Raw genomic sequence first — 24,755 nt, 5'->3', positions numbered from 1 at the left:
GACCAATGGGGATACAAGCATCATAAAGTCACCCCAGGACACAGGTGTTCAAAATAATTTTCAAAGTTACTACAGTCACAGCATTTTCTTTGCAAAAGGTAAACTGTACACCAAGGCTCAGAGGCTGTAAAAACTGGTTCCAAGTGGAAAAAAGTGCAAATATCCTGCACAGATAGCTTAAAGACCTGCTGGTTGAATCATTTGCTAACAGAATCTTTGTTTTCTTTTTTGCATAGTTCACACATCACTGGGAATGTGACAGGGTGTGCAATTTTTGGCAAGAGCAAAAAAAGTGATACCTGTGTAAGTTGCCATGTTAGACATGCTGGATCCATGCAGAATTCAGGTAGAAGGCTGCTACCTGATGTTATTAGACAATGAATATTGATGTTGTTTTTGTTGAAGCAGTTCTGTAATAGCCAACAGCTTCTTAAGAACATGCTGCAGAAAAAAATACAAAAAGAAAACACAAACAACAAAAAACCCCAGTACAACCCTACATTAGCAAGTAGAAAAAAACAACACCCATCTTGCTTGAGAAGCATCTTCAACATTAACCTACCAGACTTAGAATTAGGTAGTTTAAAATATATTTAAATCCACAGCCCTCACACTCCCTCTCCCCAGCTCCAGTTTCACAGTCACTAAGACATTATTTCAAAAGGCAACTGTAAAACAGCAATATGCAATTTATCTGCAGCCATGGAAACCCATTAAGTCTTGCCAACTTAACCTGAGAGTTTGAAAATGAAACAGTTCTATCTGTTAAAAACAATCTGTAAACCAAAAATCTACTCTCAGGTATTTTTCCAATGTGAAAGTGCAGAACTGGGCCAAGAACATGAAAGAAATTCTGGTGGAAAAAAAAAGTTGATAATACAATTCACTACTGCACAAGCAGAAGCACCCTCTAACTTTCTGAAAACCTGGTCATTAAACTTGAACAAATGCAACTGAACATACAAAACAGGCTGAGAAATAGTATTGCTAATGCACTGTCAGAAGTTCAATAACTTTTTCATTATAGTAGAACTGTGTTCAGCTACAACAGGTTGATGATACACATTAGGGCACTTATAGGTGAAAAAAAAAAAAGATTCAAGAGGTTTTTTTTATGGAAACCCATGAGGAGAAATTACTCCTCTGAAGTAGAAATATAAGTGTATTGAGAAAACAGTGTCACATTTATGACCCTTAAGTGCTACAGATGCAGGCCTTGTGAAAGAAATTCCCTCCCTTATCTGTAAGCAATACATATTGAATACTGAAAACTTCTACTATCCTGACTTGCCAGTGTAGCCATCATCTTTGCTTTGTCAAGACTAGAAGTAGCTGTGAATTATGAACTTGAACATGATTGATTTTTTTCCTCTCATATGCCCCTGAAGAAGCAAATTTTAGTAGTTATTAAACTAGATTAGTTTTTAATTGCTATAATGTAGTGTTATCTCATTTTAAATTCCTTGATCTTTCTTCTGCCAAAGCTAATTGAATACAAATATATTTTCACCATTTGTAACATTGTCCTAAGTGTTCCCAGTAATATCCTTATACAAAAAAAAAACACATTACTGCCAAAAAATACATTATTTGAGTAACATCTGCTGAGATGAAATATAGATTTATCATCTATTTGGGTTTAAATTAAGGCCTTGAAAGAGTCCGGATATAGGAAGCTCAGACTTCAAACCATGACAATAATAAGAAATCTGATTACAACAAGTAATTTTGAAGCAATTAAATTAAGAACTATTTTTAAAACTGCCTCTTCAACATGAGTCATTAAATAGTTTGAGCTGATACTGATTAAATGTAAGGAAGACCATCTCTAAACCAAAAGGCTTTCCATAGTAAAACTGCTGCTGTCCCCAAATCATTAGCATTAAAAAGGGAACAGAAATTATCTCCTGCACAGCACAGTATACTAGTCAAACATACCAAAACATGATACTGTGCAATAAGTAGGATTGGCAACTTGAAGTTCATCATAATTAGTAGACCATAGGCAAGTATATTACTTTTTGAGACAATGCATGAAGTCATGCAGATTTTTTTCCTCTTAAAAATAAGTTTTCATAAAAGCTGTACACAAGTTAATTATTTGGAACAGAACATTCATTTATAGCATTTACTAGAGAAGTTTGCCATGATTGTTTACAAACATAATAAATCAGGAAGCAGAAGTGAAGTAGTGCTAGAAAGCTAAGGAAAGTAAATTTAGATGTTTAGTTCTCAATTAGATGAGCTAGATCCTAAGTCTAGAGACTGCCAGGAGACAGTAATTTCTTGAGTTTAGGCTTCCTTTCTCTAGAAACTAAAAACTTCACCTGGAAACTAAAGAAAAAAACCTCACAAAAAACCAAAAGAACAAAACCAAAATAAAACCAAACAAATAAAAAAACCCACAACTCCCCCCCCAAAAAAACCCCAAAACCAACCCCAAACTAATGAATGATCTCCTTTCTTGGTGGCTGAGCTTAGGGAGGAAGTTGAAAGACTAAGGAGTATTAGGGAAACTGAAAGGGAAATAGATTGGTGGAGTTCTGCCCTTCCATTCTTGAGGGAGGCCCACCAGGAGTCAGACGACTCCCATTCCTCTCATTGTCAGGCAATAGGAGGACACCTGGTGGATGAAGGGGAGTGGAAATGGGTTATTACCTCAGGGAGGTAATAAAAACTCCTCCTGACCCCCATTACATACCCAGGTGCCACTTCAGAATAGGTATGAGGCCCTGGATCTAGAGGGGCAGCCAGATGACATAGAAGAAAATGATCTGCCCAGTAAGCCTTCCAATTACACTTTGTCTGTCAAACGGATTACTGCCTCTAGCATTAAAAAGAAAAGAAGGGTAGTCATAGTGGGTGACTCCCTTCTGATGGGAACAGAGGGCCCCATATATTGACTGGACCCATCCCACAGGGAGGTCTGCTGCCTCCCTGGGGCCAGGGTATGGGATATTACCAAGAGACTCCCTGGGCTGATTCAGCCCTCTGATTATTACCCACTGCTGATACTGCAGACTGGCAGTGATGAAATTGAAAAGAAGAACACCAGGGCAATTAAAAGGGACTTAAGGTCACTGGGTCAAGTGGTTGATAGGGCAGGAGCACAGGTATTCTGCTCAGTGCCTTTGGTGGCAGAGAAAAACAATGAAAAGAATAGGAGAACCCACATTATCAACAAGTGGCTCAAGGGTTGGTGTCATAGGCAGAATTTTGATCATGGGGCCACTTTTATGGCACCTGGTCTGCTGAAACTGGATGGCCACCATCTCTCTGTTAAGGACAGAGGGATTTTAGCTCATGAACTGGCAGAACTCATTGAGAGGGCTTTAAACTAAGTTTGAAGGGGGAAAGGGATGCAGCTGGGCTGTCTAGAAGTAGGCCCAAAGGTGGTAACCTGAGTTAGTGGTGAAATCAGTAGCCCAGCTGAGGTGCATATATACTAATGCATGCAGCATGGGTAACAAACAAGAAGAGCTGGAAGCCATGGCACAACAGCAAAGCTATGAGGTAATCACCATCACGGAAATGTGGCGGGATGATTCACATATCTGGAGCACTGCACTGGATGGCTTACAAGCTCTTCAGGAGAGATAGGAAAGGGAGAAGAGGTGGAGGGGTGGCCCTTTATATTAGGGAGGCTTTTGATGCGATGGGTAATGAAACTAGGGATGATGAAGGTGAATACCTAAGGGTAAGAATTAAGGGGAAGGCCAACAAGGCTGACATCCTAGAGGGAGTGTGTTATCATCCACCCAACCAGGAAGAAGAGGTGGACAACTTATTCTATAAGCAGCTGGAGAATGTTTCAGGATCACCAGCCTGTGTTCTTGTAGGTGACTTTTACCTATCAGACATCTGCTGGGAACTTAATACAGCAATAAAGAGGCAGTCCAGGAAGTTCTTAGAGTGTGTGGAGGACAACTTTTTGTCACAGCTGGTGAGTGAGCCCACCAGGGGAGGGACTATGCTAGACCTGTTGTTCACAAATAGAGATGGGCTGGTGGGAGATGTGGTGGTTGGAGGCCACTTGGGGCACAGTGATCATGAAATTATAGAGTTCTTGATATTTGGTGAAATCAGGAGGAACATCAATAAGACTTTTATATTGGACTTCCAGAGAGAAGACTTTGGCCTATTTAGGAGACTTATTCAAAGAGTTCCTTGGGAAGCAGACCTTAAAAACAAAGGAGTCCAGGAAAGGTGGGTGTGCTTCAAAAGAGAGATCTTGAGGGCACAGGAACAGACTGTCCCTCTGTGCCAAAAGATGAGTCAACGAGGCAAACATCCAGCCTGAATGAGCAATGAGGTTTTGAAGGAACTTAGGAATAAAAAGAGGATGTATCATCTTTGGAAGGAGGGTCAGGTCTCTAAGGAAATATTTAAAGGGGTTGCTAGGGCATGTAGGAAAAAAATTAAGGAGGCCAAAGCTCAGTTCTAACTTAATTTGGCAACCTCTGTAAAGGATAATAAAAAATGGTTTTACAAATATATTAATGGCAAAAGGAAGAGTAAGACCAACTTTTGTTCTTTACTGAACGTAGGAGGGGACTTAGTAACTGCAGATGAGGATAAGGCGGAAGTGCTTAATGCCTTGTTTGCCTCAGTCTTTAGTGGGAAGATGCTTGTCCTCAGGACAACTGTCCTCCTAGGTTGGTAGATGTTGTCAGGGAACAGAATGGTCCCCCTGTTGTAGCAATGTATATGAACAACTTAGGCCTCAGTGTGTACAGCCATACCATCTGTAACTGTTCTTATCAGAATTTTCTCGGGGCACTGTGGAATTCATCAAAGTTACTAAGACATAAATTGTGCTAAAATAAGAACAAAGAAGCTGAGAAACCGCATACTAGGATCACAAGAACTAGATAACAGAGAACTGTGAAACACCTGCATGGTAACCAATCACGGACATTGAGAAATGGAGGCAGAGAACGAGGGAACAAGACAAAGGCACTAATCGAGAAGTGTGATCTTAGTAGTTTGTAGAATCTATAAAAGTGTGTGTAATGTAAACAATAAATGGCTTCTGCTTGATCATATTGGTCAGTTGTTCAGGAGTCCTGGCTTTCCTGCAATACCCTGTTATCCAGAAGGAGGTAGTCAGAGAACTGCTGAGCCACTTGGATGTTTATAAATCTACGGGACCAGATGGGATCCATCCAAGGGTGATGAGGGAGCTGGCAGATGAGCTTGTGAAGCTGCTCTCCATCATTTACCAACAGTCCTGGCTCGCTGGTGAGGTTTCAGATGACTGGAAGATGGCAATGTGATGCTCATTCATAAAAAGGGTGGTGTCCTGGTTTGAGAGGAAGTGAGTTTTTTGGGATGCTGTGGTGAAACCAATAGGTGCTCAGATTTGAATATTGGCATCTGGTGTGGCCACTGAGGACATGGATACGCCTCTGAGAACAGAGGGGGTTAAAAGCAGAGAACCCCCAGGGGGAAACTCTCTTGGGTTCCAGCAGTGAAAGAGGTCAGACCTCCCCTGCCTGGCTGCAGGCTGGACGGGGGAGGGGAAGCCATGTGGCTGGGTGAGGTAGGGCCTTGGACAGAGAGGGGAGGTAAAGGCCCTTGCAGGATGGAAGGGTGGAGGAACATTGGAGAGTCATCGAGAAGCCCCCCCCCCCACCCCCCAAGAGAGAGACAGAGAGTGAGCCTGTGCTGGTGCTTGAGGCACATTGAAATTCGATATTGTGTGTGGGCAGCACGGCTGGCTGGGAAGGAGAAGGGAGGGGGGGGGCAGCAAGAAGGTGCCTGGCAGGGCAGCTGTGGGAGTTCTGGACAGGCAGAGCCTGATATTTTAACCCTTTTCTTGGATGATGGAGACCTTACAAATGCTGATCTTCCTGGAGCTGAATGAGAAGAGCCATAGGGATGAATAGCAGGAAATGGGCAAGTGTGATGCAAGTTTGTGCAAGCGAAAGGTGTCCTCAAGAGAAGTTGAGAAGAATTCTAGGTGGCAGAAGATGATGGAGTGGCCTTTGGCTGGACTTTTCTTGTATAGCCATGGACAGAAACATTTTTCCTGTGACACAGAGGCTGCATTTAGGGGGAAGCAATGGCTCGGAGCCAAGAGAGTTCAGTATTGTTATGTGAAGGAGTGTGTGAACAGAGACGACGGGTGAGGAGGGTGGTTGGTGCCCTCGATCTTCAGTGAAGGAGAAGATCTCTATTTTTGATACCCCTCGGCCCCAGGGGGTGAAATTTGGGACAGACAGGTGTCCCAAAGGTGAAAGACTGTGCTCTTTTTGGAACTGGGCAAAGCAGCCTTAAAAGGAAAACCCTAGAAGCAGCTCTGGTCCATGTGCAGTGGTGAGGGCACTGGGCATGGAAGGAAGATGTCACAATGGCAAATGATCTCTGGGCGGTACCACGTGTGACGCGGAAACACACGAGGTTTCAACTGTGTTTCCAGGGGAAGCCTATGGCACAAGAGGGACTCCTCTCTTCTTGATGAACTGAGAACTGATTATCTGAAGGGTGGTGATGGACTGAGAGTTGGTGATCTGAGGGATGATAACGGAATTGAGAATCCAAGGTTTTGTCTTACTGTGGTATATTGGGAATTTGGTGGGGGGAGGAGGAATGTTTGGAAGGTTTTCATCCTGAGTTCTGTGTGTTTCTTTTATATATTGTAAGTTAATAAAGTTTTTTTTCCTTTTATTCCTAAGCTGGAGCCTGCTTTGCTCTATTCCTGGTCCCATCTCACAGTAGACACCAGGGAGAATGTATTTTCATGGGGGTACTGGCATTGTGCCAGTATCAAACCATGACAGGTGGGAAGGAGTATCCTGGTAATTATAGGCCAGTTAGCCTGACTTCAGTGCCTGGTTAGGTAATGGAACAGTTTATATTGAGTGCCATCATGCAGCACTTAGAGGGTGGCCAGGGTATCAGACCCAGCCAGCATGGGTTTAGGAGGGGTAGGTCGTGTTTGACCAACCTGGTCTCTTTTTATGACCAGGTGACCCGCCTGGTGGATGCGGGAAAGGCTGTGGATGTTGTCTATTTGGACTTCAGCAAGGCCTTTAACACTATCTCAAACAGCACACTCCTGGAAAAGCTGGCAGCCCACAGCTTGAACAGGAGCATTCTTTGCTGGGTTAAGAACTGGCTGGATGGCCAGGCCCTGAGAGTGGTGGTGAACAGTGCTGCACCCAGCTGGTGGCCAGTCACCAGTGGTGTCCCTAAGGGGTCTGTGATGGGGCCAGTTCTGTTTAATATTTTTATTGATGACATGGATGTGGGTATTGAGTCTTTCATTAGTAAATGTGCAGATGACACTAAGCTGGGGGTGTGTGTCGAGCTGCTGGAAGGTTGGAGGGCTCTGCAGAGAGACCTGGAATGGTTGGATGGATGGGCAGAGTCCAATAAGATGACATTTAATAAGTCCAAGTGCCAAGTCCTGCATTTTGGCCACAGTAATCTCCTGCAACATTATAGGCTGGGGACAGTGTATCTGGACAGTGCTCAGGCAAGAAAAGGGACCTGGGGGTACTGGCCAACAGCCAACTGAACATGAGCCAGCAGTGTGCCCTGGCGGCCAAGAAGGCCAATGGCATCCTGGCCTGTATCAGGAATAGTGTGGCCAGCAGGACTAGGGAAGTCATTCTTCCCCTGTATTTGGAACTGGTGAGGCCGCACCTTGAGTACTGTGTCCAGTTCTGGCCCCCTCGGTTTAGGAAGGCTGTTGAGACACTTGAGCACGTCCAGATGAGGGCAACAAGGCTGGTGAGGGGCTTGGAACACAAGCCCTATGAGGAATGACTGAGGGAGCTGGGGTTTTTAAGCCTGGAGAAAGGAGACTCATAGGTAACCTTTGTCACGGTTGCAGCTGGTCTGTAGCTGCAAAGATAAATTTGGCCATAACAGACCCCCAAACTCAACCAGCCTAGAAGTAAGCAAGTCCCTGGGTAAGTAAAGATAGGATGGATTTGAACTCAAGAAGAGAACCCCAGCCAATCCCATTCAACCCTGAATGCAGACACATCTCTAGCCAGAGAGCTGGGCAGTGCTGAAATCCCAACCAATCAGTTGTCTAAGGCTGGGAATTTTGAACCCCCTCTCTAAGGGGGGTGGCCATAATAAATATTTGTTGTTTGTCTCATGATCATCAGAGAGTTCTGTCTTTTCTGTCTCCAACCAATGACCCAACATAATAGACCTTATTACTCTCTACAACTTCCTGAAAGGTGCTTGTAGTCAGATGGGGGTTGGTCTCTTTATCCAGGCAGCAACTGACAGAACAAGAGGACACAGTCTCAAGCTGCGCCAAGGGAAATTTAGGTTGAATATCAGGGAAAAGTTTTTTACAGAAAGAGTGGTAAAGTACTGGAATTGTCTTCCCAGGGAGGTGGTGGAATCACCATCCCTAGATGTGTTTAAAAAACAACTGCATGTGGCACTTGGTGCCATGGTTTAGTTGACGTGTAGGGGCATGGGTTGGACTTGATGATCTTTAAGGTCTCTTCTAACCTAGCGATTCTGTGAAAAAAACAAAACACTAAAACAAACAACACAAACCCCCCAAAACCCCAAAAGAGAAAAAACAAAACAAAATATAAAAAACCTAATCAAAAAATCCCCAACCCACTGCTTTAAATCCTCTGTGGATTTGTTGTAGAAATACTTAGTTCATATTTTTGAGCTTCTTTACCTTTACAGCTAGCAACCTCCTGGTGAAATGTACATATTTATCACTCATACTGCTGAAGAGAAAAAATTGCAAAGGAACCACGATGTTAAACAATAACTTTAGTTACACATGCTATCTCTACGTGTGATTTTTGTTAATAATTAAAGTTTACCTGCATTACACCTCGCTCATTGCTAAGTGTCCGAAGTTCATCTGAATGAGCCACACACATCTCATGCAAGGCTGCCAGATAACGAGATAAGTCAGTTCTAGAGTAATCTGTAGTGTCTGGAAGCTCAGGAACATTCTTTAACAAAAATTATGAGAACAGATTTAGAATGGTGAGTAGTGAGGCATAAAAGACATTAAATTACAGTTCCCCACACCCACCAACAGTTCTTTTGATACTGCGAGCAAGTACCATGTTTTTCTTCACAATTAAGTCTTCCGTCCATGTTATCTAATAAAAATAATTTATTTCCTTCTCTCCACAACCATCTATTTTATGAAGACAATTAAATTATGGTTACACATTTTACACAGAGATCACTGAATATACATCAATTCCTATTCCTAATAGGAGAGTTTGATGCTGCTATGCTGTCTCTGAGCTGTCTAGAAAGATACTGAGAAGAAGAGATTCATATCATATCTTCCCCCCAAATGAGGGGGATCCATCCATTAGATGTTTTTTGCTTTATTTGTTTTTTTTTTTTTAATTTAAATCAGGCAATAACAATAGCAAAAATGGACACCAAAAAAATCCTCAAACTATCAAGTAATGCTAATAAAATAATGTAATTAAACCAGGAGATGAATCAGTTATTTTAAAACCCAACAATTTTCTGAGTCCTCATGCATAATTTACCATTTAAAGAAAAAACAAGTGTATCATAATATGCAGAAGTTGCCATTTAACCATAAAAAGGTGACATATAGCAATCTCTCTCAATGACACCCTTCAAAACAGTAAATCTTATAGATTATCAAAATGGTCTGAGATGTTTTCTAGGTCACTTTTAAGAGAATCATTCATGAATAATAAAATAGGCATATTTCTTTCATCTTTTTTCAACAAATTATTGGTTTAAACATAAACATATATACACACATGAGCTCCTAACTCATTATAACTATTATACACAAAATGGTTTCAAAATGAACTGAAACTATTATTCTCTTTTAAACTACAATATCCAGAATTCATGCAGTGAGACATTTTGTTATGTGTAACTAAAATAGAACACAATATTTTTAAAAACTTCAATTTTTTCAATGTCAGGTCAAAATCATATGAGAAATTAAGCATAAGATTTTATTTAATTTAAAATATTTTTTAGAAGGTTGGTATTTTTGTCTGAAAGCCCTAATCCTTGGGGAGAAGCTCAAATAGATCTCATGTCTACAACAGTACTTTGTAACTGGACATTTGATTGGTTTTAATTCTGTGCGACAGGTCAGCAATCTGCAGTTCCTAAACATGCACAAGAAAAATATTTCAGTAACAATCATTCAAAATTGCGAGGAAGCTGATGCATTTTTGAACTAGTTAACAAGGACTATAAAGAATTTTAACTCACAATGTTGCTATACAACTTGAAATTTCTCTTTTTAAACCACTTACCCCAAGTTCATCTAAAAACATGATCATGCGATGTTTGTTGCTCTTGATAAATGGATTTACCCCCTCCATATATGGCTCCTGGTAATTTTAAAAAGTATTTATTAGAACAAATTGATATTGATTAATCAGTCATACCTGAACATATTGCAATCAGAGACAAATGACACTGCAAAACAAATGTGTCATCTTTTTCAAGTGAATTTATGATTACTGGTGTACAACCAATGAAAAGATTACACTTTTTTCTGCACCAGATGGATTCTGAAATTGTTGATATATGCATTGTGACATGAAATGTTACATTTCTGAAATAGTGAAAATAGACTTTTTTCATTGCAGCTATAAAATAAAAACTTTCAGAGGTAACAACATCAGCAGCATCAACATCAGGACATAATTACCCTCCGTTTTGTTCTTTCATTAATGTGTACATTCCAAGTTGTGAGTGTCAGACAAATGGCATTATAATGGCAGCCTGAAATTTCTTTTATTATATTTAAGTCAACAGATTTTTATTGTTCAACCATGTTGTGACTTGGGAACCAGAACAGGCCAATTGTTGCTGCTATTCTTTTAGTGATGCAATAGAAAGTTTAGTAAAAGCTGAGGCTTTTAAAGGAAACTTGTAAAACTAATTTACAAAATTATGTCAAGCAGTATGAGAACAAGTACAAATAAAAGAGGTTTTTCAAAATGCTGTAACAACAGAAAACACCAGTCTAAAGAATAAGTAAAGAAAAAGTGTGTGTGTGTGTGTGTGTGTGTGTGTGTGTGTGAGCCTCAGGTTGGTAGTTGTTAACATGTTTCTAAATTAAAATACTCTATATCCAGGCTGGAAGTTCAGTCCTAATTGGTCTCAATTTGAAAGTGTATTACTACAAAATTACAGAATTCACAGAATGACTAGGTTGGAAGAGACATTAAAGATCATTGAGTCCAACCCATGCCCTAACACCTCAACTAAATCATGGCACCGAGTTCCACATCCATTCTTATCTTAAACACGTCTAGGGATGGTGATTCCACCACCTCCCCAGGCAGACCATTCCAGAACTTTATCACCCTTTCTGTAAAAAACTTTTTCCTAATATCCAACCTATATTTCCCTTGATGCAGCTTGAGACTGTGTCCTCTTGTTCTGTCAGTTGCTGTCTGGTGAAAGAGACCAACGCCCACCTCACTACAACCACCTTTCAGGAAGTTGTAGAGAGTAATAAGGTCACCTTGGAGTCTCCTCTTCTCCAGGCTTAACAACCCCAGCTCCCTCAGCCATTCCTCATAGGGCTTGTGTTCCAAGCCCCTCACCAACCTAGTTGCCTTCCTCTGGACGTGCTCAAGTGTCTCAACAGCCTTCCTAAACTGAGCGGCCAAGAACTGGACACAGTACTCAAGGTGTGGCCTCACCAGTGCCAAGTATAGGGCAAGGATGATCTCCCTGCTCCTGCTGGCCACACTATTCCTGATACAGGCCAGGATGCCATTGGCCTTCTTGGCCACCAGGGCACACTGCTGGCTCATGTTCACTTGGCTGTCCATAAGCACCCCCAGGTCCTTTTCTTGCCTGAGCACTGTCCAGATACACTGTCCCCAGCCTATATTGTTGCAGGAGATTATTGTGGCCAAAATGCAGGACTCGGCACTTGGATTTATTGAACTTCATCCTGTTAGACTCTGCCCATCCATTCAACCGTTTCAAGTCTCTCTGTAGAGCCCTCCTACCTTCCAAGAGATTGACACATGATCCTAGCTTAGTGTCATCTGCAAACTTACTAATGAAAGACTCAATCCCCTCATCCATGTCATCAATAAAGATATAAAACAGAACTGGTCCCAGTACAGACCCCTCAGGGGTACCACTGGTGACTGGCCGCCTGCTGGATGCAGCACTGTTCACCACCACTCTCTGGGCCTGGACATATAGTATATAAAACAACATGGATGTGGAATGTATTTCAAGGTTCTGTACAGAGACATAACAATATTACTGAAAGATGTTTCCCCATTTTGACATGAAATAATCAATGGAAATGCAAAAAGACTCCCATCATCTACTTCAGGCAAATGATTCATACTTCTTGAATAGATTTTTTCTAATCACAGCTTTCTACTCTAGCATTTCTCAGTTGTCTTTTTGATATGGAGATTCCTAAAGAAAATTTACTCATTCTAGCATCACATAAATGTTTTCTTTGTGGAGAGATGGCTGCCTGCCTCTCCTCTCCCACTTTTCCAACTCTAACACTCATCTTTTTGACTAGGGGAAGACAGTAAACATGGTGGTTTTGGATTTTAGCAAAGCTTTTGATACTGTCTCTCACAGTATCTTTCTGGATAAAATGTCCAGCACACAGCTAGAAAAGTCCATAATACATTAGATGAGCAATTGCCTAATAGGCCAGGTTCAAAGGATCATAGTAAATGGGGTTATAGTGAAATCAGGCTGGCAGTCAGTCATCAGTGAGGTTCCCCAGGGCTCAATTTTAGGGACAGTGGTCTTTAATGTTTTAATAAATGAACTGGACATAGGAATCAAACATACATTAGGTTTGCTGATGATAAAGCAGGAGGAGCTGTGGACTCCATCAAGGGTAGAGAGGCCTTACAGACTGATCTGGATAGACTAGAGAGCTGGGCAATCACCAAGCACATGAAATTTAAAAGGGCAGGTGCTGGATTCTGCACCTGGGATGGGGTAATCTTTGCTATACATACAAATTGGGAGACAAAAGGTTGGAGAGCAGTCTCACAGAAAGGGACCTGGGGTCCTGGCTGAGGGCAAGTTGAATATGAATCTGCAGTGCCCTGGCACTCAGGAGGGCCAACTGTGTCCCAGGGTGCATCAGGCAGAGCATCACCAGTTGGTCAAGGGAGGTGATTGTCCTGCTCTGCTCTGAACTGGTATGGTCCCACCTCAAGTACTGTGTGCAGTTTTGGGTGCCTCAATATAAAAAGGACATCAAACTATTAGAGGATGTCCAGAGGAGGGTAACCAAGACATTGAAAGACCTTGAAGGCAAAAGCGGCTGAGGTCACTTGGTTTGTTCAGCTTAGAAAAGGCTGAGGGGTGAGCTCATCATAGTCTACAACTTCCTCAAGGGGAGCAGTGAGATGCTGATCTCTTCTCTCTGGTGACTACCAATAGGACATGAGAAAATGGAATGAAGTTGCGTCACAGGTAGTTCAAATTGAACTTTAGGAAAACATTCTTAACTGAGAGGGTGGTCAGTCACTAGTACAGCCTCCCCAAGAAAGCAGTCATGGCACCAAGCCTATCACTTCAAGGACAATATAGGTGATACCCTTAGTCATATGATTTACTTTTAAGTAGTCCTGCAGGGAGCATGGAGTTGGACTTAATGATCATTATGGATCCTTTCCAACTTGAGATATTCTATGATTCTATGAATTCTAGAGTATGACTACTACCCTTTTTGACATCGACAAAAAGAAAAAAAGAGTTCACATACTTCCACTGTTGTATTTGAAATTAATGTCTGAGTTTATCTGATCTCATAGCATAAAAATATGGTTACATCACTCTATAATGCTTACTAGCATGGCCATAAATTTATCAGTTATTTTAGCATGTTGCTGCTGTTGTTCATACTTCCAGACTGAAAATCTTTATGGTAAGTACCAAATCATTCACATAAGTTTCTAGATGACTCATTGTGAAATTATTGACTCCTCTTTCTAAATCACCCATACTAGCCATACTAGGTTAAAACAATACCCTGTTGAGCTCCAACTAAAGAGGATAGAAAAAAAAATGCAGGAATAAAGCTTCCTTGCTGATAAGACACCCAGGTCACACATCAAGATTTGCATAAGACTAACACAGACAAAATCTGTTTCTGTTAACATGAACATGTCAATCTTCTAGACCATTCTGTGTAAAATTATATTCACCTTAGCTCCAAATTCAACCAGATTTGCTAAATTCTGCACAGACTTGGCAACCAGCATCAGGGTTCTTGCAGCAGTAGGGGAAGGAGAATCTGATAGGAACAGAAAGTAGAAAGTTACTGACCATTTAATTTAAAACCTCCAGTAGTCACAAGAAAATTCTCTTCCACAATTTGTTATCATGGAATTCAATACTTTAAATGCTCTAAGAGAACTGCATGTGAAAAAATTCTCATGATCAAGTAAACTTTTGGTGTTTTAGTAATTATGTCCACAATAAACATCAATATGCATATCTGACACTTAATTTAAGACAATTTATAGGGTGAAGACTCCAAAGTGAATTACCTCCCCTTAGTTTTAACCACTTCGCTTTCATCAATAAGGAGAGATGAATGGGAGAAGATATAGGTGAAAAAATAACAGTTTACTAAAGATAAAACAGCAACAACAAAGATAACAGCAATAACCACTAGATACAAAGGTGCTGAGTCACATGCTTCCCCCAGGAACAGAGAAAACAAGGTAGCAGAGAAGCCTCCTCCTCCTAAGATGGAGGCCACTGTGGCAGCCCATTGGCCCAGGGGACCAAGACAAGATGGCAGAGAAGCCACCTACTATGGATCACACAGTTGAGAGAGAACAAAGTAAAACAACACAGCAACCAAGCCTCTGCAGTTCCAGAACACTCCCCCCAAAACAGGAGAGCACGTCCAACCACTCCTTGGCACAGGGCAGGCAGTAGCAGTGATGGTACTGTGAAATTCTCCAAAGCCCAGGATGAGCATGAGCTCCTGCGAGTTGACAAGCGGCAGACTAACAACCCATCAAGCAGCAAAGGTGTTGCAAAATCTGCTCCGAAACAGCTTCAGATTGTGAAATGCAGCTTCTCAGGTTGCCCCATTACAGCAAGGAAGTATGTTAAAAACTTTGCTCCAAAAGAAAAAGAGACCACTTTGTTTGTTTTGGTTTGGGTTTTTTTGGGTTTTTTAAATGAAAAGTTCTAACAACCCTATATAAAGCCCATAAACTTACCTTAGTGAAAGTCAAGAATATTATCTGGACTTCTAAACAGGACTAACACTTACAGATAAGCTTAAAAGGGATTACACAAATATATGGATAACAACATAATTTACAGCTGAAGAAACAGTGGTCTCAATGCAGTCCCCAAATTAGAAAATAATATAATCTGAAGATTATATAAATAATAAAGAAATTATAGGAAAGATGTGTGCTAATGTCTTTACAAACAATTCCATGGGTGAAGGTATGGGTGTTAATGTCTTTGAAATGGGTCTTAATGTCTCTACCAACTTCAAGCCACAGGTTTGTTACAGAACCCAGACAGTTTGACTCCTGAAACAGACAAGTGGGTCTGCACAAGCCTGAGTTTCTGAACTTGTGAGGAAAATGACAGGTTCAAGGGGAAATATGTCATAGGTGGTTCATGAAGGCTGTACTTTCCTAGTACCTCAGCCAATGGGGAAAGGAAGAGGGCAACATGTGGCTGGGAGTTTGGGATAAAAGGAGGCTGAGTCCTCTAAAACATCAAGAGAGAAAACCCCACAGGCATGAGCACCAGTGGACTCTCTCCCTTTATTCGAATAAAGTTGCAGGACTCCTCTGTCTCCTTTATGGACACTGCTTTTTCATAGTGTGATTTTCCGTACAAGATGGGAGCTCTTGTCCGGGATCCTTCCAACATCTGGGACCGGCACATGGCAAGAAGAGCTGGAGGCGCACCTCACCCGCTTTTTAGGTGACCGGTTCCCTTTGACGCTGGCCAGCACTGGGCAATTGATTGGATTCCTGAGACTGTCCAGGAGACAGATGAGAGGCTGACCAGGGGGGTCCATGAAGAGCCCACAGGAAAGGACTGCTGGAAATGTCACGGGTGAGTACAATGGAAACTTTGAGGAGTAAAACATGGCAGGATGCCTAGAAGGGGTTGTAAAGGAAAGATGAGAAAGGGTCTCGACTATAGGGATGGCGATCGCAAAATACCTCCAAAGGGCCATTTGGCAGAATGTTGAGATGGTTTGCACATTCTCCCAGAGGTAGTTAAGGACATGGATGCCCAGAGGGTGCAGTAAGGGGAGTTCTCTGCCTTATCTTCAAAATTTGCAATCTAATATAGGGCCGGCTGCAGGTCTTTTGTAGTCTTGGCTTCCAAGATAGGGAAGGCAGGGAGGTATTGTTCCTACACCCCCCACCTCTCCCCTGATCATTAGGGAGCCAGGGTGAAGGATTTGCATTTGTCTGCTTACTACTTAGGACTTAAGGGGGTTTCTCTATGGTGAAGAGTGCCGAGGCCAGGCACAGAAGTGTGGGACCAGGAGCATGGGCTGGGGGCCTGTGGGGAGGTGTGGGGCCGGGCCGAAGCTGTGGGGGAGCGAGGGCTCAGCACCAGGTGACATCTGATGCCACCAACCCTGCAGGCAGGGGTTGTAGTGGCCCTCTGGCCCCTATGAGGTTGCAGGACATCTTGTCCGCCTGCCTGTCCCTGTGGCACTGCCCACCTGCTGGGACCTGGTGCTTTACAGAGCCTCTGGTGCTGGGAGAGTGGACCAGGGACCTGGACGAGTGTGCTGAGGGGATGCATCTGGACACTGCAGCAGGACAAGGACTGTGGTGTACGGTGTAAGGTAGAGTGACTGTCTTTGGTGTACACCATGAGATACAATCCGTCACCAAAGCCTGGCCTGATATAAGAACAGATTTTGTTTGGGTCCCCAGGGAGGTGAGTGATTTTGCAGTTTTGCAGTTGTGGGAGGGTGAGAGCCCACAGGGAATGGGAGCATGGGTTGCAGAGGTGGCAGAGTGGGCCCTTGCAGGAGTTGGTTGGAAAGGCACATCAGGTATATGTAAGAAGGGATGAGGAAAAGGTAAAGGTACAGGCAAGGATAATGGCACAGTTTTTAATCAATGTGCCATTTGTAAAAAAAAAAAAAAAAAAAGAGAGAACATTAGAAATGGATTGTTAAGGGTGCCAGGATCTCCTATTGTACTGGGGGCTCACCACACTGGAACCCTTGCTAACATGCAGGGTGGGTCTGAACCGAGAAATGTGTTTCCTAGTAGACACGGGAGCCTCTCTGTCTACTTTGAATTTTATGCCAAAGAGGGTTTTTTTGATAATTCAGGGAGTAAGTGGGAAAGATGAGCCAGTGCTTTTTATTCAACCATTATTGTTCAATGTGTGAGATGGGTTTGAAAAGCATGAGTTTCTGTTTGTTCATAGTTGTGGTTGTGGTTTGCTAGGAGGGTATTTGATGACTGAGTTTTGTTATAGATGGGTGGTGCGGTAATTGGCTCTCACATATGAGGAATGGATATTATGTATGTTACAAGAAGCTTTGTTAAGGATTAAAGTTCTTTTGATGTGTGACTGTTGTTGTAGGTTGTTTTTGGACCCCTTTTTGTCCTCCCTTTAATCCTCTCTTCTCCCCTCTGTATTGTTGCCACCAGACAACCCTAGTCGTCAGGGTTGTCAGAGACATGTGGAGGGAGGGTGTGTACACATGCCCCTTGCATGAGGCATCTGAGAATGGGGGAAGCTTGTTGCTGGGGGGACTTGGCATGACACCACCTCACCTCCAATCAAGTTGCAAGAAGGTCTCCACCAATTGATGGCAAAGAAGAGTCAACTGGCAGGCTTTGGGAGGGGCTAGGGATATAGAAGGAAGATGTTTGAATATGTATGACTGCTTATGAATATGTATTTGGCTGATGCAACACCAAGGGTATAAAAGGTGGAGCCGCCATTTTGTGAATGAGCCTCTGGTGGCTGGCCACACTCCCAGTGCTGTCCCTTTCGCTTCGTGAATTATTTTTATTAGTTCTCAATAAAAGTTTTATAACTCATTCCCACTTGGGGTTTGAGTCATTTATAACAGTTGGGAATGTGGGTTAGTGTTGTGAAGGTTGATGGGGAGGCTAGGGCTGTTGTGACACTGTGTAAATTATCTGATAAAGCTTATGCTAAAATGAACCCAGAAGTGTTGTCAGTCCCAGGGAAATATGGAAAACTGGATATGGAGCCTCTCCAAATTACTCTGAGGCAACCAGGACAAGTGGTGTCTAAGAGGTAATACCCTATTTCAGGGAAAGGAAGGGGTTACAGCCTGTTATTGAGTTCCTGTTAAAGGCGGGTCTTTTGGAGCCATGTATGTTAGGTTTCCCTATAACATTTCTATCCTGTCAGTTATGAAATCAGATGGAACCTATAGAATGGTGCAGGATGTGAGAATAATGAGACTACTAAACTCAGGCACTCCATGGTCCCAGATCCTTATACCATCCTGAACAAGGTTTCCTCCTCACACTGCTACTATTCAGTACTTGATTTAAAAGATACTTTCTGGGGATGCCCACTTACAAAGCATAGTAAACAGTATTTTGCCTTTGAGTGGGAACAAAGGGGAGAAGGGAAAATAATAAAGACATGGATGATCTTTCCACAGGGATACATGGAAGCACTGGTCTTATTATTAAAATATTTTACTCCGTCCTTGGGAATTAGGTTATCGCAGTATGTGAAGGACTTGCTCTTATGAGGAGAATGGGAGGAGGTGGTAGGGGAAGCCACACTGAAATTACTTAATTTTGTGGCTGGAGGATGGGATCTTGGAGTGTCTGAAGGGAGGGCATAGGTGATGGAGTGAAAGGTTGAATGTTTGAGGCCTCTTTTGACTGAAGGCTTGTGGTGTGTTGGCCCAGAAAGGGTTCAGGGAATCTTGGAGGTGCCATTGCCCAGGACTGAAGGGGAGCTGTGACAATTTTTAGGATTAATAGGGTATTGCAGGACCTGGATTAAGGACTTTTTATTCTGTGACTTTTTAAATCCAGATAGCCCCAGTGTTGTGGTATGGACACCAGAAAGACAGCAAAACATTAGCCAGACTCATAAAAGGAATTGGAACTGTGTGTGGATGTTAAACAAGGCCGTGCCAAAGGAATTCTAGTGCTAAAATGTTTGGCCCATCGGTGAGGGGATGGCCCCATTGTTTGCTCTAAGGGTAACTGTGGCTCTGTTGTGTGCAGAATTGTGCAGCCACAGCTTTGATGGCAACTGATGGCAAGATTGTTAAAGTCTGGCATCAAGTTCTAAATGGATGACCAGCACTAGGCTGTTACAGTATGAAACCTGTTTAATAGAACAGGAGTATTTAGAATTTAGAAGCAGGGAAGGGTTTAACCCAGCCTCCTGTTTAACTGGTACAGAAGAAGGAGACCGAAAGGAAACTCGTGACTGTATCCAGGTAACAGATCTCCAGACCTGAGCTAGGGAAGATTTACAGGATATCTCTCGGCCAAATGAGGGAAAGGAGTTTATTGATGGATCTTCAAGAGTAATAGGAGGAAAATAAATTACTGGATATGCTATAGTAAAAGGAGGGGAATAAGAGGGGAAGCTACCATGCACATGGTCTGCACAGACCACAGAATTGTATGCCTTAATAAAAGCCCGAAAATTGTATCAAGGAAAGGTGGTGAATATATTTACAGATTCAAAATATGCATATGGGGTGGTCCATGCGTTTGGAAAACTGTCAGGAAAGAGGTCTGTTAACTTGCAGGGGAAAAAAGTTCGCTCATGAGAGCTCAATTACTTGCCTGTTGGAGGTGGTGATTTTACCAAGAGGTAGAAATAATACATGTTAGGGGATATTAGGCAGGGTACTCAGAAGAGGCAATAGGTAATCTACTGGCCAATGGAGAGGTTCAGAAAGCAGCACTTCTGCCAGAGGTCTCTGGGATCCTCCCTTTGCTCCCAGTGGCTCAGCTGTTGCTAGGGGGAGGGTGGAGTTGGTGGTGGTATCTTTTCCATCAGAGGAGTTGGAGATAATTAAAAGTGGTGGAGCAAAAGAAAAAGGGGAGTATTACAATGGACAGTAAACAGCGGATGCCAGGAGCTTTGACCCTTCACATATTAAAACAACTCCATGGGGGGAGTCATTGGGGCTCTTGAGGATTGGCAGAGACCTTCCTCAAGATGTACTGCTTTGGGTCTTTTGGTTTTAGCAAAACGAGCTATTGAGGGGTACCTGGCTAAAGTTAATAGGAGATAATAACCTCCCATGGGAAGGTTTCTATGCTGGAACAGGGGAAGAGTGTGAGGAGTCCTCCTGAGGAATGGCAGAGAAAATGTGATGGACTGACCACAACCTCCATTCCCCTGTGCCACTGGGAGGCAGGGGGAAGAGAAAATAGGGAGTTGTTGTGGTTTCACCCCAGCCAGCAGCCAAGCCCCACACATCCTCGCTCACTGGCCCCACCAGTGGGATTGTGGAGAAAATCAGAAGGTTAAAAAGTTTGAAAACTTGTGAGTTGAAAAAAAGACCATTTAATAGGGAAAGCCAAAGCCATGCATACAAGCAAAACAAAACAAGGAATTCATTCATCCCTTCCCATGGGCAGGCAGGTGCTCAGCCATCTCCAGAGAGCAGGGCTCCATCATGTGCAACGGTTACTTTTGAAACACAAATGCCATCACTCCAAACATCCCCTCCCTTCTTCCTTCTTCCCTCAGATTTATATACTGAGCATGATGTCATATGGTCTAAAATATCCCTTTGGTCAGTTTGGGTCACCTGTCCCAACTGTGTCTCCTCCCAACCTCCCATGCACCCCCAACTTCCTCACCAGTGTGGCAGTATGAAAAGCAGAAAAGGCTTCGGCTGTGTGTAAGCACTGCTCAGCAACAGCAAAAATATCTCTGTATTATCAACACTGTGTTCAATACAAATTCAAAACACAGCCTCATATCAGCCACTGGGAAGAAAACAAACTCTACCCCAGCCAAAACCAGCACAGGAGTGAAGTTGAGCCTGGGAAGAAGGAAGGGGTAGAGGGAAGGTGTTTTAAGATTTGGTTTTATTTCTCATTACCCTACTCTGATTTGATTGGTAATATATTACTTCAATTTCCCTAAGTTGAGTCTGTTTTGACCATGACAGTAATTGCTGAATGATCTCCCTATCCTGGTCTCAACTCATCAGCCTTTCAGTTATATTTTCTCTCCCCTGTCCAGCTAATAAGGGGGAGTTATAGAGAGGCTTTGGTGGGTGCCTGGCATCCAGTAAAGGTCTACCCACCACAAAGGAATACAGCAAAACTTAAAACATGGAATTCCATCAACACAGCCTTATGTCTGGTACAACAGTGACATACATACTAGCTGTTGCATCTCTAAGACCTCAACTACATCCATAAGTTAAAATGCTCAGAAACAATTCTAGGTACTTAAGCCAACTGCAGTGGAATAATCTATGCCCACATCATTCACAACAAAGCCCCATGCCAACTTTTAGATATGATCCCTTATGCATGTCAACATCCAAAGCACATCTAAGAACCGTTTAGGAGAATGCTATCTATTATCATCCAGAACTGTACTGCAGATCAGTACTGCAATTTTGCAATCCTGTTCTAGCAAACGGGAATAATCCCTGTCACTGCTTTATCTACTGATAGAGATGCACTCTACAAAAAGAGCATCAAAACCCAGGATCATGCTTTTGTAATGGGCCTGGCTAGGACAGAGTTGATTTTCTTCAAGGGCAGCTCATAAGGAGCAGTTTTAGATTTTTGACCCAAATAGTACTGATAGCAGATTAATATTATAGCTTTTGCCAAATGATGTTTATACAGCATCAGGACTGCCTCTGTTTTTCACTCTGCTCCCCCGCAATGAATAGACTGAGGGTGAACAATAGGCTGGGATTAGACAGAACAGGGCAGGCATTTAAAGCCATGCTCAGCAATACAAGGGAAAAGAGGGAGGTTTTATGGGTGTCAGCCATCTTTTATTCAGGAATTGGCTGGGCATCAGTCTACACATGGGAGGTAGTATGATTGCCTTTGCATCACTTGTTTAGTTCTATTAAATTTATCCTTTAATAAGTAAACATTTAAATTTTTTTTTTTGTTTTATCTTGAGCCCCAAATTTTCCTCTTTTTATTTTTTCTTTCCTCTTCTCCCATTCTACTGAGGGTGAAGAAGAAAGTGAGCAAGTGACTGTGATGCTTTATCTGCCAAACAGGGTTAACCCAAAACAGTTTTCTTTATGAAACACTTTAACATTCACCTTCTCTTTGTTTTTGTTGTTTTTTTGTTTTTGTTTTACTTTACAACAAGACATTGGGAATAAACATTGTCTAATCTTTAAGCGTGAGAGCTCTATGCTGGCTGCCTTAGGGAGTAAGTAAATTCATTGATATGATTAACATGATTTTGCAGTGTTCTAATTACTTAATATTTTGCTAAATTAGGCACTAAAGCAAGTTTATGCCTATTATTATATAAAGTATGAATTCAGTCTGAAGCATAGTCACCTGAGATGATATTAAACATCCTTGGGTTCAGGATAGCAGGACAAATCAGTCGAAGAAAAACAAAGCCACTGAAATGGGAAAAAAAGAGAATTTATATTTTGCTCAATATTAAATCTATGATAAAATTATTGTAAAATTATGTAGTCTTCAGGCATTTAAGTCAGTGTGGAAATCTTTGTGACATGATAACCAGCCTGTGCTCCATGTTTATTAATTAAAAATGTCTTGTTATGATTTCAACTATGACAAAAAACAAAATAAAACCAGACATATTGATTTCTCAATAAAGTTGCACTTCTGAAAGTACCTGGGAAAAGCTTAACTGTAAAGCCATACTGAAATCTGCAGTCTAAGACCACATTGCCTTTAAAAAGGAGGAGCACTTCATCTCCTGCCTCCTACAAGTGTTACACTGTCTACTACCACAAGTAATTCATCCTACAGCCACTCATTTCCCCAAGCCAACATAAGGAGAGCAAGAGTGCACAGTAACAATGGAACCTCTCTTTTGGCAGCAATATGGCCTTAGTTCAGCTTGAACCAATCCATCTCCTAATAATAGTATGACAGTATCTGAGAAGAATAATACTGGATCAGCTACTTTCTTCACAGAAGTAACTGCTGCTATCCAGACAATCTAGAAAGCTAGGGGAAAATACTCAGTTTGACTGCAGAACTAGGAACTTATTAAACAGAAACCTAAATTGTTGTGTTGGTTTTGCACAGTCCGGTTCTTGGTAGCAGGGGCACCACAGAGGTGGCTTCTGTGAGAAGCTGCTTGAAGCTTCTACCATGTAAGGCAGAGCCAGTCCCTGATGGATCCAAAGATAGACATGCTGCTGGCCAAGGCTGGGCCAATCAGAGGTGGTGGTAATGCCACTGTGATGACATATTTAAGAAGAAATCTAAACAAACTTTGTGGTGCTGTTTTAATTCTAGCTGAGAAGAGGAGGAGGTGAGAACATGTGAGAAGAACAACTCTGCAGACACCAAGGTCATTGCAGAAGGAGGGGGAGGAGGTGCTCCAGGAACTGAAGCCAAAATTCCTCTGCAGGCTGTGGTGAGGACCACGGTGAAGCAGGCTGTCCCCCTGCAGCCCATGGGGATCCCTGGGGGATGCAGAGATCCACCTGTAGCCCATGGCAGAGGAGCCCACACCGGAGCAGGTGAATGCCTCGAGGAGGCTGTGATCCAGTGGGAGATCCGTGGAGAGAGGGGCCCTACTCCCAGGCTGGAGCAGCCTGTTGTTGAAGGACTGCACCCTGTCGAAGAGTGACTCACACTGCAGCAGTTTGAGGCATACTGCTGTCTGTGGGATGTACTCATGTTGCATTAGTTTTGGGAGGACTGTTACTATTGAGATGGAGCCACGTTGGAGAAGTTCGGGGAGAACTGTCTACTGTGGAAGGGACCCCACGGCACAGCAGGGGAATGACTCCTCTCCCTGAGCAGTGAGAGAAAGCACAGGTGATAAACTGCCCAAAACTCCACTCCCTGCCTCCCTGTGCAGTCAGTGGGAAGGAAGGAGGGGTTGGAGGGGAAGGAAAGATGTTTTGAAGGGCTTATTTTACTTCTCATTATCCTGCTCTGATTTTGTTAGTAATAAATTCACTTTATATCTCTAAGTTGAGCCTGTTTTGCCCTTGATGGTAATTGATGAGTGTTTTCTCATGGTCCTTGTCTCAACTCATGAACCCCTCACAATATTTTCCCTCCTCTGTCCAGTTGCAGGGGAGGGTGAGTGAGCAGCTTTCACGGGTGCCTGGTGTCTGGCCAGTGCCAAACCACAATTGTCCTTCAGTTTAGCATGAGAAAAATCTAACTTTCTGTTGACAGTTAAAGCAAAATTAAAATAACATAACATAAAATAAAATAAAATAAAATAAAATAAAATAAAATAAAATAAAATAAAATAAAATAAAATAAAATATCCATTTCAGGTTAACCATAATTCTGGAAGACTGCTATAAAATGAAACAACATATGGACCAACTAAAGCAATCTAACTCACCTCTCATTTTGTTCAGAGTGCATGGACACTACCAGCCAACTGCTTTTCACTACAGCAATACCAAAGTTTGACCTCTTACAAAAGAGTGGAAGTCGACCTTGCATTACCTTGCTTATAAGTATACAGTGATGGCATTGTTCATTATTAATTGAAAGTGACACGTAGTAGTGAGGCTAACAAACCTTTCATGTGTCCAACACACTTGAATTCCAATATATACTGTTATAGAAGTC

General features: G+C 42.4%; 1 protein-coding gene across 1 annotated transcript in view; it reads right to left on the bottom strand.

Annotated features, from left to right (window-relative positions):
* Nucleotides 1–357: 357 nt before the first annotated feature.
* LOC134431479 (ras GTPase-activating protein 1-like) overlaps nt 358–24,755 on the bottom strand; it is a 126,227-nt gene continuing 101,829 nt past the window's right edge. Inside the window, exons 21-25 of the mRNA XM_063179491.1 lie at nt 22,512–22,579; nt 14,175–14,263; nt 10,266–10,343; nt 8,814–8,948; nt 358–441 (exon numbers count right to left, since the gene is read on the bottom strand). Coding sequence (XP_063035561.1) covers nt 358–441; nt 8,814–8,948; nt 10,266–10,343; nt 14,175–14,263; nt 22,512–22,579 — 454 coding nt within the window. The remainder of the gene's footprint in view (nt 442–8,813; nt 8,949–10,265; nt 10,344–14,174; nt 14,264–22,511; nt 22,580–24,755) is intronic.

The sequence above is a fragment of the Melospiza melodia genome, chromosome W (assembly GCF_035770615.1).
Source record: "Melospiza melodia melodia isolate bMelMel2 chromosome W, bMelMel2.pri, whole genome shotgun sequence".
Classification (NCBI taxonomy): Eukaryota; Metazoa; Chordata; class Aves; order Passeriformes; family Passerellidae; genus Melospiza; species Melospiza melodia.
The sequence above is the reverse complement of the archived record's forward strand: the minus strand, read 5'-3'. Positions and strand labels throughout refer to the sequence as shown.